Source organism: Urocitellus parryii, chromosome 8 (genome assembly GCF_045843805.1).
Source record: "Urocitellus parryii isolate mUroPar1 chromosome 8, mUroPar1.hap1, whole genome shotgun sequence".
In the NCBI taxonomy this organism is placed as follows: domain Eukaryota; kingdom Metazoa; phylum Chordata; class Mammalia; order Rodentia; family Sciuridae; genus Urocitellus; species Urocitellus parryii.
This window is the reverse complement of record NC_135538.1, coordinates 37616928-37629246: the sequence shown is the minus strand read 5'-3', so window position 1 is coordinate 37629246 and position 12319 is coordinate 37616928. Positions and strand designations below refer to the sequence as shown.

The 12319-nt window shown below is 35.4% G+C and overlaps 1 protein-coding gene across 1 annotated transcript in view; it reads left to right on the top strand.

The window, feature by feature from the left end:
• The window catches only part of Ncoa7 (nuclear receptor coactivator 7), a 120169-nt gene that overhangs the window by 43399 nt on the left and 64451 nt on the right, over positions 1–12319 (top strand). Inside the window, exon 2 of the mRNA XM_026381123.2 lies at positions 2068–2288. Coding sequence (XP_026236908.2) covers positions 2068–2288 — 221 coding nt within the window. The remainder of the gene's footprint in view (positions 1–2067; positions 2289–12319) is intronic.

Here is a 12319-nt window from a genome sequence, read left to right as displayed (position 1 = left end):
AAACGGTCCCTCTTTATGAGTCTCCAATTTGTTTGGTTTGTGATTTTATTTAACAAGCCAACATAAAGAGATAGCTAATAACAAGCGAACATAAAAAATGTATTTATCGGTGACTTTTTTCCAACTGTCTTATCTCTTGAGCCATGTACTGATTTATTAGTCAGTGAAAAATATAAGAACTGCTTCTCCGTGTTCATTGTGGAACAGCCTACTTGAAATATCTTATTGGAATAGGGGGCCTTCGTCCCCAAAGCACCTTACCATGCTTCGTTTTCATGTTAATATGTGATTGGGTTAGGGGATATTTTACTACTTTGGATCTTATTTGTTTTCCATCATATGTTGAGATATATTATCTCAGCTAATCGTAATTTTAAAAAACTCTGCTGATACATAAGGAAATAATTGTTGTTTCTTTTAAAATATTTTTTTTAGTTGTTGATGGACCTTTATTTTATTCATTTATTTATATGTGGTGCTGAGTATTGAACCCAGTGCCTCACACATGTGAGGCAAGTGCTCTACCACTGAGCCCCAGCCCCAGCCCAATTGTCACTTTTAATATGAGAAGACTGAGGCTAGAGGAGTTTGGTTTCTAGACTGAGTGTAGAGCTCTCTAATGGGCCCAGGCCTTAAGGAGAGACCTTTCTTGACTGTTGGAGGTATTTGTCTAGTGTCACAGAGCAAAGCAGCAGAAGACCAAATATTACCTCTGTATTATCCTTCAGTTATGTCAGTTTTATACCCATACTTTCCTCATCCATTGTCCAGATGCATAAAAAGACAAAGGATTGAAATAAGAGAAAGCAAATTGTGCCTAGATAATTTCTATCGACATGAAGAAATGTCCTCATTTAAAAAAAAAAAAAAGTTGCGTGTAAGCAGAGTGCCACAGGTATGAGAGTCCAAGGCCCTTGTTCTAGAACAAAGAGTTTACACTTTGCTAAAGCATAGACGTTCTCAAAAAGGACCAGAAGCATAGAAGTGACACATGAAATAATTACAGACTAATGCACCAACTGGAAATTATTTTTGAGTTATTGGATTTCAGTGAATTGTGACAAACTTTCTCTCATATGTCTTGGACTCAGAGGTAAAAAATTGAAAGCATCAAATATGTTTACTAAGGTATCAGCTATTAGTAGTAATTATCAGCTATTACTAGTAATCACAATGATAATTATATATTGTTATTATGGCATTTTCTATCTCAGGAAATTCTGTTCTTTCTGTAATACTCCTGTAATAACATGTGTAAAGGAAAAGAATTATTTAGTTCTGAACCATTTCACATCTTGCCAGAACTTAATAGTGAACACGTGAGCCAATTATAAAGGACTTGTTTTACTTATGTGCTTGCCCAATAGTCCAAAGTATCACGGAACACCAGAAGTGCTTTTTAAAACACATAACACACCAAATATGGCATTATAGTAAGGGTACTATATATCTTGTTTAAAAAAAGATTACTCAACATTTAGTAGCCTATAGAGAATCTCATTTTCCCTAAGGCCTAGGGCATTATTGATACTCTTTTAAAAAATATCTTTATTAGTTATTGATGGAGCTTTTTATTTTATTTGTGTATTTACATGTGATGTTGAGAATCAAACTCAGTGCCTCACACATGCTAGGTATACGCTCTGCTACTAAGCTACAACCCCAGCCCTGACACTTTTATCATATATTGTGGATATAATTGAGGAAGGTCTATAGGCCTCCACATAAGACGACATAAATGATGAGAAAATTTTAAAACCAAGAAAATGTAATTAAGAATATTACAGGCTGGGGATGTGGCTCAAGCGGTAATGCGCTCGCCTGGCATCACGGGGCGCTGGGTTCTATCCTCAGCACCATATAAATAAAAATAAAGATGTTGTATCCACCGAAAACTAAAAAATAAATATTAAAAATTCTCTCTCTTTAAAAAAAAAGAATATTATAAGGAATGTGTTTTCTGCATCAGTTAATTAGTTTTCAAAGCTTGACAACATGAAATTAATAGGATTCCTTCTAGCAAATCATGTCTCCATTGTTTTCCCCTTATTTCCCCCTTATTCTTAGATTGAAAAAGAAAAAGCAAGCCAAACAAAATGCGGAGACAGCCTCAGCTGTAGCCACAAGGACACATCCTGGGAAAGAAGATGCTAATGCAGTCATTTTGGAACCAGACAAGTGCAACATTGCTGTAGAAGAAGAGTATGTTACTGATGAGAAGAAAAAAAGAAAAAATAACCAGTTAAAGGAAATCAGACGTACAGAACTGAAGAGATATTATAGTATTGGTAAGTATTGGTAGCTCTATGGCAGTATTTTCATTTTAAAAATCTGTAATTATTTTTAGAAGACTAATTTATAAGTGAATCATCATAACAATAATATCCATTTATGAGCAGCTACCACATGCCTCAGGCTCTTCTTTATATATGTAACATCTTATATAAATGAATAATAATGAAATAATGTCATGTTTCATTCAACTTTGCATTCCTAGCATCTAGCATAGTGCCTAATACATATCGTATGCTAATAAATATTTATCTAATGAGTGGTTATTCTCCCTGTAGGAGAAATGTTTATTATTTTTCTTAATGTGTATAGGTATATCCATGAAAGAAGCACCTGCAATTTTTGACATCAGTTAAACAAGAGAATAGGGAGGAGATATGACTTAATATTTGTCAATTGAAAAAAAATGCTTGGGCATTTTAGTTAAAGGGAAGCTTAGAAAAATTCCACAGTGTTATATAGTTTCTCAGAATAGCTGTTACATTTGAAACTGCATAAGCAATGATGGCATATTTATCTTTACTCAAATCATTCAGCTTCCTCTATTGTTTTGTCATATGTAAGCATGGAATAGTTTCCAAAGAGAATGCAAAGAAAGGGTACCCAGAGTCAGAACTTGTTATGGCATACAGGTTACAGCATGCTCAAATTACTAGGTAAATGGGAAGAAAACTGAAGGAGGCATCTGAGAACACATTACAAATGCAGCATGTAAGACATGTCTTATAGAAGAGTAAGGGAGCTTATTCCAGAGGGCCGTCCACTTGGTCCCCATTAATACCAGAATAACAGTCTCTATGCTTCATGTGACTTTCTTACTGTGTTCCTCAAAGATAAAATGTACTGCCATCAAGGTAGTAATAAGTGCTGCATTGCTGGCTTTGTTCAGATAGGGATAGATGAAAAATTTGCAGCTAAGAGCATGTGGTTTGCAGCATTACATTAGGCCAAGATGATTATGTGAAGCAAAACTCAGATAAATGGGTGCTTTTAATCTCAACTTGTGAGTATACTATATAAACTGTCAACATATTGAAGGAGACTCCTATAGAATTAATAAACTTCCTCTTAAAATTAAAAGTGTTGATATTATCCCTTATATCCAACAAGAGGAAAAGAATGAATAAAAATTGCCTTCTACATCTTGTTTTGCCCATGATTTCTTGTTGTGATAGAAGAGTTTTTTAATGTGGTATACTGTTATAATATCACCGAGACTTAAACAATACCTTTGTCTTTACCTGACTAACTCTACCTGACTGACAGAATCATGGCTCAGTCACTGTTCATCTGGGAAGCCCTCTCTGTCCCTGTCCAGCTTAGATTTCCACTTTTTCCCCATGGATTTGTCTGATTCTGTGTTTGTAGGCTAGAGTGACTCTTTAAATGTGTATTGAATAGAAGAATAAATTCATAGAAGAGCAATACCTGTTTTTATTTGTTTATGTTTCATGAACATTCTGAAAGATATAGGTAACCATGTAGTCATCAGTCAAAGTGGTGTGATTTTATTTGGCAGCAATAAATAAGGAGATGCCATTAGAGCATGTCCTCTTCTCTCAGGAATGACAAGAACAACTGGTTTGGAGGTTTGGGACTTTTCCTCAGGAGAGTAGAGTGCTTAGATCAAACCTCTGTCTGGGCCACTGAATTCCAGGGCTTCTGGGCCCTTTCCATATCTGCCTGCAGATGACAAACTCAGGTCTTAGCAGGTTTGCTTGACCTCACAGCATCTGACCCAGGCTTATGGCTTAGATTCCTATCCCAGGATATCATGCTGTACCACTAGGTGGAGCATCAGACCTCAAGTTAAAGGTCACTCCAGTTCCAATTCACTGCAGCTTTTGGTGGCTGTAGTCTAGGGAGGAGAAGAGACATGAAAATGGGAAGATCGGTTGCCTGCCAAGGATGTAGACTTCACTTTGTCATTAGTGGGGAGCTGGAGGACTGTATTCTCTCTGATGAATCTGAGATGAGAAGGCAGATGGAAGGCGGGCAGAGACTGGGCCCACTGAGGACAGGTTTTTCTTAGGGAAATAGCAGCGTATGCTGTGCAGTAAAGTGAGTGAGAGTCAAGAACTAACAAATTAGGAAACTCAAGGAGGAGGAAGGAGGATGATGAATTTGTGTTTGGAGCTGTTTTTGAGGTACCAAGTGGATTTGTCTAGAGGGGCCTAGATTGCAGTTGAAAGACCTATAAATTGCAGGTGTTAGGTGAGTTTATATCTGTAAATAAAGTGCTCCATGGAACACACAGAGAGTCAAAACAAGAAGTTTATGGACAGCAAATGATAATGTGTATATTTAAAAAGAGTAGGATATATAACAAAACATTGATAGCAGTTTTCTCTGAGTACAGAAGTTCCAAGGGAGTTTGTTTTCTTTTTGCATATTAAATATTGTATAATTATTTTAAATGTTAATAATCATAAAATACAGAGAACTGAATAATATAATAGAGTAAAAGCAAGGGCTTTGCAAAAAGAACATTAGAGAAAGTTCTGTCAGTGAGATATAAGAGGGTGATTACTTTTTGTAGGTATCCAGTCTACCTCTCTGGTATTACCTGCCTGATCTAAAGAAGTCTGTCTTGACAAAAGCTATGTTTTAACTTGTTGAATTAGATTTATCTGTGCCTCACTTAAGCCTTAGGCCATAACTCATTGCTCTCTCTTGACACTAGAACACAGCAGTTAAGATACTGATAAAGAATGGTGTGGAAAGATTGAGTCACTGGAATCGCCTCATTATAACAACATGATGCTGATGCCATAAATGTTTTGTTTCAGTTTTGAGAGCGGACTAGGGAAAAGGAAGTGAAGTAATTACACTGAGGCAGATGGCATCAGATCAATCTAGATCCAGCACCTTTCATAGTGCTTGACACACAGTAGGCATCAAAAAAAAAAAAAAAAAAAAGCTTCTGGAACAAGTGAACTCAGCACTTCCATGCTTTCATTTGTATTTGTTCATGTATAGGACTCCTTTTTTCATTTATTCAACAATTCTTAAGGAATAAGAATTGTTCAGTAACAACTTATCATAATAAATTTTTCAAAAGTAGCTATTAAGTTGAATGTGATAAAAGTATATTGGAATATTCCTAAATGTATCAAAAGATAACTCTTACAACAACAGAACATATGGAAGTAGCATGAAAATTATGTCAAGAAACTTTTATATTAAACAAATGCTTATTCCTGAATCTTAGAATAGTATACTTCTGTGCTTCTAAGAACATGGAGATAAGAATAGAATATTACAAATGCGAATGATATTTCATTGTATGGAAGTTCTTCATCTGAAACATAGTTATAAAGGTGTAAGATTGGAAAGAGAAGGAGGAATTTTATAAATGAGGGAAGCAAGCTCTATTGGAATAAAATATATTATGATTATGTAATATTTTAATATAAAAAGCATAATTCCAAAAATCCTGGAGAGTATAGTAGGAATTTTAGGAGAATTGTACTTGGGAGGTCATTATATCAAACACAAAGGACTTAGATTATGGCCAGTTTTGTGATTAACACGGTCAAATATTTGTTTAAGAAGTTTGCAGGATGCACAATGAATTTAGCTTGTTGATAACCAATCTGTATTGTCTGTATTAATCATCTCAAGTCTGCTTTTCTTCCTGAATTCAAAAGAACCTTGACAAGAAAAACAAAGACAGTAAAAAACAAATGGAATCTTCTATTTTCCCTCTATAGATTTTTGGTGTCCATGACAAAATGAACGCAAACAACTACTAAGTTATCTTCCACAGTGGCAACCTTGACGCATTTCCATACACAAACTACCTTTTTCTAGGGATTTTTAAAATCCATACATGTGAAAATTTTACATCCATCATTTTTCTTTTGTTTCATATATCAAGTTAAGAAAGCCAAGATTATATTATTTGGATAAATTAATTTCTAAACACAAATAGGTCAAGCCATAAATGTAGAATGATATTGCTCTTCTATTCAGAATTAATGATTATTCTGGCACTTCAGAACTCAAAGGATCAAAGAATGCAGGATTAAAAAGAACTATCATGTGAAAAGAACCTAATGAGGAGGCTGAGTGTGGCTCCGTGGTAGAATTGTGCTTGCCATCTGGAGGTCCTGGGTTCAGTCTCCAGGACCAAAACCAAAAATAAAACAAAAACACCAATCCTAACTAAATATTTTTCTATTCAAGCAGGATGGGTTTAAGGGATTTGGGTTTAAAATAAGTTGAAATTATTTGGATGGAAATAATCAGCCCTGTGCTTCGTGGGACCATCAAGGAAATCATATTAAAGTTTTTGTGACATATTAATTAAAGTTTTGTGTGAGACAAGGAGAATGCTTTCAGGAGCTGAAATTTATGCCTGAGTATAGGAATTAAAAGAGCTCACCATATTTAGGGTAGAATTAAAACTCAGTGCTTGGAAACACAGTAGCAAATATTTATAGATCATAGATAAGTAGTAAAAAAATAAATAAAAATAAGTCTTGAAAAAGTTACTTACAGAGGAGTAAAGGAGGAGTTAGGCAGAGAACACAAGGGTCATCACGTCTAGTTCAAAGCTGTAAGTGAAAGTTGTTTTTCAGGCTTAAAGAGAAGACATTCTTAGATAAATGAAACCCCAGGAAATGTACCTGTTGTGTCATAGATTTCCCGAAACAGATTTACTGGGAGGGAGAGATATTATCTGTGACATGTCAAAATCTAGGCCTTAAGAATGAAAAAGTCATGAATTAGTGATTAGCTTTGCATTTAATTAAATTATAATTTTAAATACATGAATAAAATTAAATACATAAAATTTAACATACATAACCATTGTAATATGCTTATGTGCATGAATGTAAAAAAGCATCATAATTCTTAAAACCCAAGATCTAACACCTCCCATTTATGTGGCAGTTTACTTTTTTTTTTTTTTTTACAATTCTCAGATTGATAATTATAAAATTTTAAGAAATAAGAGTGGAAATAAAGCAAAAAGTAAGAATCTTGAATACGAGGAAATTAGGTTTTTCATATCCCATTACTACATGGCATACTCACCTGCTCCACAGTCTTTATAAATATGTTGTAACCAATTTCTTCATTCCATATTCCAAGCAGTTAATGCGCAGACCCAGGGAGAAAAGTAAAGTTTCTATTCCACGGTACTTATAAGCTACTAAAGTCTTCAGCAGGGGATTCTGGACCTCTCTTGGGCTTCAGTGGTCTATTGTTGCTTTTTCTTCTTGCAAGTACTGTTTTCAACATCATCACTCTTGGTGTTTCCATCTATCTGTTTTCAAAAACTGCCCTATGTTAAAAAGTTCAAAATATCATGCTGGGTCTGGGGCTCAGTGGCAGAGGGCTTGCCTAGCATGTTTGAGGCACTGGGTTCGTTCAATCCTTAGCACCACATAAAAAGCTAAAGAAATAAAGGCATACTGTCCATCTAGAACTATAAAAAAAATAAATTAAAAAAAAAGCTCAAAATATCAACAGTGTGGTAACCTTGTTCTACAGAAAAAATTGTTCTGAAGGGAAAAAGGGATTTAGAGGCTAAAGTCACATTTTTATACAAACAAGGAGGTATGGATGCCTACAAGGAGGTAGCTGTGAAATAAGCATCCCTGAGCAAACCTAGCTGTGATCATGCTGACTTTGGCTCAAGGAAACTCCTTCGCAGTCCCTATCCCTGTCGTTTCACAGTCCCAGGACTCCCATTAACACAGTATATTGTAACCTGTTCTTGTCATTGTTGGAACAGGAGTGTGATGACTGGATGTCTTAAAAGCCCTGCTCCACTCTGAATGGTCTTAAGCTGGGATTAGTCCCATTATAAGCAAAATGGTCTGCATCATGCAAGTGTCATTCCCTGATTCCTGTATTGTGCTTACTATAACTTGTATTATGGAAAATTTCACTGCAACAGAATACCCCAAAATGTTGGGCAATAGCTTATGACCAGTGATTTTTAATTGTTGTAAAACCAAATTAGAAATGAACTGAGCAGAGTCCATGGAAAAATAAAATACCCTGACTCTGTCTTAGTCTGTTTGGGCAAAATATCATAGACTGGGTGGCTTATAAACCACAGATAGATCTCATATTCTGGCGGCTAGAAATTTCAAGATCAGGGCACTGGCAAATTCAGAGCCTGGTGTGGGCCCATTTCCTCACAGTCTGCCATTTTAGTCTTATTGTCACCTCACATGGGGAAGTGGCAAGAGGTCTGTCTCTCTTGGGGTTCTCTGATAAGGACACTAATCTCATTCATGAGAGTTCTGTCACCTCACAAACTTTCCATCTCCTATCACCATGTCCTTGACCAGGAGGATTTGAACATGTGAATTTGGGGAACATAAATTATCAAACTACAAAGATATTGACGATGGGAGAATAATGTGGTTGAATCTTTTTGGAGGGCAGTTTGGTCATTTTTATCAAGAGTGGTACTTTTTGCATATGCTTTGACCCTACAATTTTGCCTGCAGAAGTTCACCCTAAGGAAACAATTTTTTGTTTCCTTATTGTTGAGCATATTAGAAAGATTTAACTACAATGACCGACATTACATTAAAAAAAAAGTAGCAGGATAATAAAAATAACAAATGACAGAGAAGATTACAATGTGTCATCTTAAAATGATGTAGGAAAATACTTAATGACATGTAAGTTCTTCACAAAACATTATTGTAGTAGAAAAGTAGGTTGGCCATATTTATAGATCATGATTACAATTTTATTTTAAAAACTTACCTATCTACATTTACAATGGAGTCTGGAGAGCTGCTGGAAGTATATTTACCAGAAAATAAACACTGGTTCTCTGAATGGAGGTATTTTTTTTCTTTTTGTTCATCTGTATTTAAAAATGATTGCTATGGTCTGAATTTGTATATCACCCCCAATTCATCTACTGAAATCATCATCCCCAAGGTAATGATATTAGGTGGTGAGGTTTTGGGGGAGGTCATTATATCCTGAAAGTGAAACCCTTATGAATAAGACCCCATTGCCCCTTCCACCATGCGAGGACACAGTGAGCATGTGCCATCTCTGAACCAGGAGAGGACTTTTACCAGACTCTAAATTTGTCAGCACCTTGATCTTGGACTTTTCAGTCTCTAAAACTAGGGGAAATAAATATGTGTTGTTTCTGATATTTTATGATGTTTTTACCAGTTTCTGATATGCTTATAGCAGCCCAAATGAACTAAGACCGTGATTCTGCATAGTTTTGATTTAGGTAGAACTGGCTTTTTATATTTCCTATATTTTCTTCTAAAGTATAAATTTACAAATTAAGCCCTTGTTTCATTTATAAAAAAGAAATGAGCTTTTGAAAGGTGGAAAAGAGTAGGAAAGTGGGGAGAAGCAATCTTATGGGGAAGAGCAGAAAGAACCTATTTTGGAGGAGTATTCCCTATGGACCAGATGCCCTATTTCATTATTTAACTTACGACTCACCGTGGTCAACTACAGGAAGTAGTAGCCTGTTTTTACAAATGCTGAGAAGCTGAGTTGTTTGCCAAAGTCCACGATGGGTCAGCATGGAGCAGGAGGGATTCGTACCTACTCTCTTGTGCATGAAAATCCCAGATCAACTCTGGGAGTAAAATAAGTCAAAGTTAAATAAAATTTTAGTGTCTCCTAAATTTTCCCAGGAACACTGTTATTTCTTAATACAGAAGAACAAAGTAATTATAGAGTTTCCTTTACCCCTGAGCTATAATTTGAATGAATAGACTGAAACTTCAGGGGATTAACTACCACCCTTACTACTGCTGGGATTGATTATTAGACCTGGGCACATATGTAGTTATACTCCAAATGCCCACTCATTTTTATGGCTGATATAAACTGAATGTTGACCAAACAATCAAAAGTCACCTGTGTCTTCCTTTACTCAGTTGACAGTCACCTGGATTAGTCATTCATTGCACATGTACGTGAGGCCTACTCCGTGCAGGTCCTATTAAATTCTGAGGTGAAGCATTTCCTGAAGTAGACAACTTCCCTGCCCTTGAGGCACATGCATTATAGAGTTTTGGTTATGACATACTCATGTTAGTAAAATATTAACAATATTAAATAATATCAAATACTACTAACAAATTTTTAAAACATATTTCTTGTGACATGCTTGGAGGAAGGGAAGTGTCACATATTCCCTGACATCTGTCAGAGGATAAAATAAAGAATTATTTCTTCCTTGACACATTTTTTTCCCACTGTAACAGTTTGTGACTTAGATTTTCCAGAAGGTACTCTTAAGATGCTAAACAACAGCATTGAACATTTTAATTGTGCTTTTTACATTCAAGCCAGTAATTAAGAAGTGTGTGTCACCAATAAAGACCAAATTATTTCTTTAAGTAAGTAAGTTTTCTTCAAAGTTATTGGTAACTTTATTTTTTATTTTTAAATCTTTTAAAGGAAACAGAATCTCATTCTGTTGCCCAGGCTGACCCCAATCTCCTAGGCTCAAGTGATCCTCCTGCCTCAGTAGAGTAGCTGGGACTACAGGCTATGTGCCACCATTCTCAACTTTATTAAATCCTGAATCTATCTGCATGGATTCAAGAGTGATAGAAATTTTCTCAAATCTCAGCCAATGTTCACCCAACCCCATTTAATAATAATCTTTAATGTTCTTTGAGTCCTTGCTTTTCTCAGTACAAATGCCTTTTCTTGAATTGGCTCATCTATTTCTTATGGCAACTCGGTGGGAGTCCAATACCATCCCCATTTTACACATTAGGAAATTGTCTTCAGTGAAGTAAAGTCACTTACACAAATTTGCATGGTAATTAAGGGGCAGGCTTCAAGTCATTTGCTATTTGCCCAATAACCAGCCAGCCCACTAACCTGAAGTTATAGGATATTTATGGGAAAAGCCAACTTTTTCTCACTGATTTATAATGGTTCTTTTGTTTTACCCTTAATTCCTGTTTTTTAGTCATGTTGCTGCAATGTTTTTCTTGTTGTGGCTTTTACATCAGTAGAATGTTCCTACCATCATTTCTCTTTTAAACATAATTTTGGAGAGTCTTATTGTCAATTTGGCAAGTGTACCTTCTCCAAAACAATTTTATTTTTTTAATGACATTTAATTTAAACATTGATTTGAAGAGAAAATGAAATTTTGTAAGTGTAAGATTTCCTGTATAAGAGCATTATGTCTCTGCCTTTAACCAGTATATACTTCAATCTACCTCAATAAAGCTGTTTATTTTTATTTTTGTTACTGGGATTGAACCCAGGGGAGCTCAACTACTAAAGCACATCCCCAGCCCAATATTTTTATTGTTGTTGTTTTGAGACAGGGTCTCACCAAATTGCATAGGGCCTAGCAAGTTTCTGAGATTGGCTTTGAACTTGCAATCCTCCTGTCTCAGCCTCTGGTGCTGCTGGGATTACAGGTATGCACCACTGTAACCAGCTGGCTTTTTAATTTTATACATATACATGATGTGTGTGTGTGTGGGTGTGTGTGTGTATATAGAGAGAAAGTTAATTGTATTTATCCCTTGATATCTTATAGTTGAATACCTACTATGCATGAGACTTCCATCACATTAAAAAGAATTATATCTGACCCCTTTAATGAGCAAATTTTATGAATTTTTGACATTTTTATAATGATATTGGTTCTTCTGGTAGAGAATTCATCTACTAATAATCAAATTTTTATTTCTTTCTTTTCAGTATTTTATCTGTTGCTTTAGCTGGATATTTCAGGGCAAAGCCAAGTATAAACTATGAAAGTACAAATTCTTATCTTGATACTGGTTAGTGCTTTACTTTTTTTTTTTTTTTTTTTTTTTTGCAGTGCTAGGGATAGAACTCAGGGCCATGAGCATGCTAGGCTGGCATTCTCCTACGGAGTCTACACCCATGGCTTGTTATTTTATTATTATTTTTTTAAATATTTGTTTTTGGTTTCTGATATAAGAACTTTAGGAGGGCTTCATTTCTTAAAAGACCATTTACAAACACTCAGGTCCCTGAAATGTTTTTCTCCAAATTGTAGCCCATGTTCACC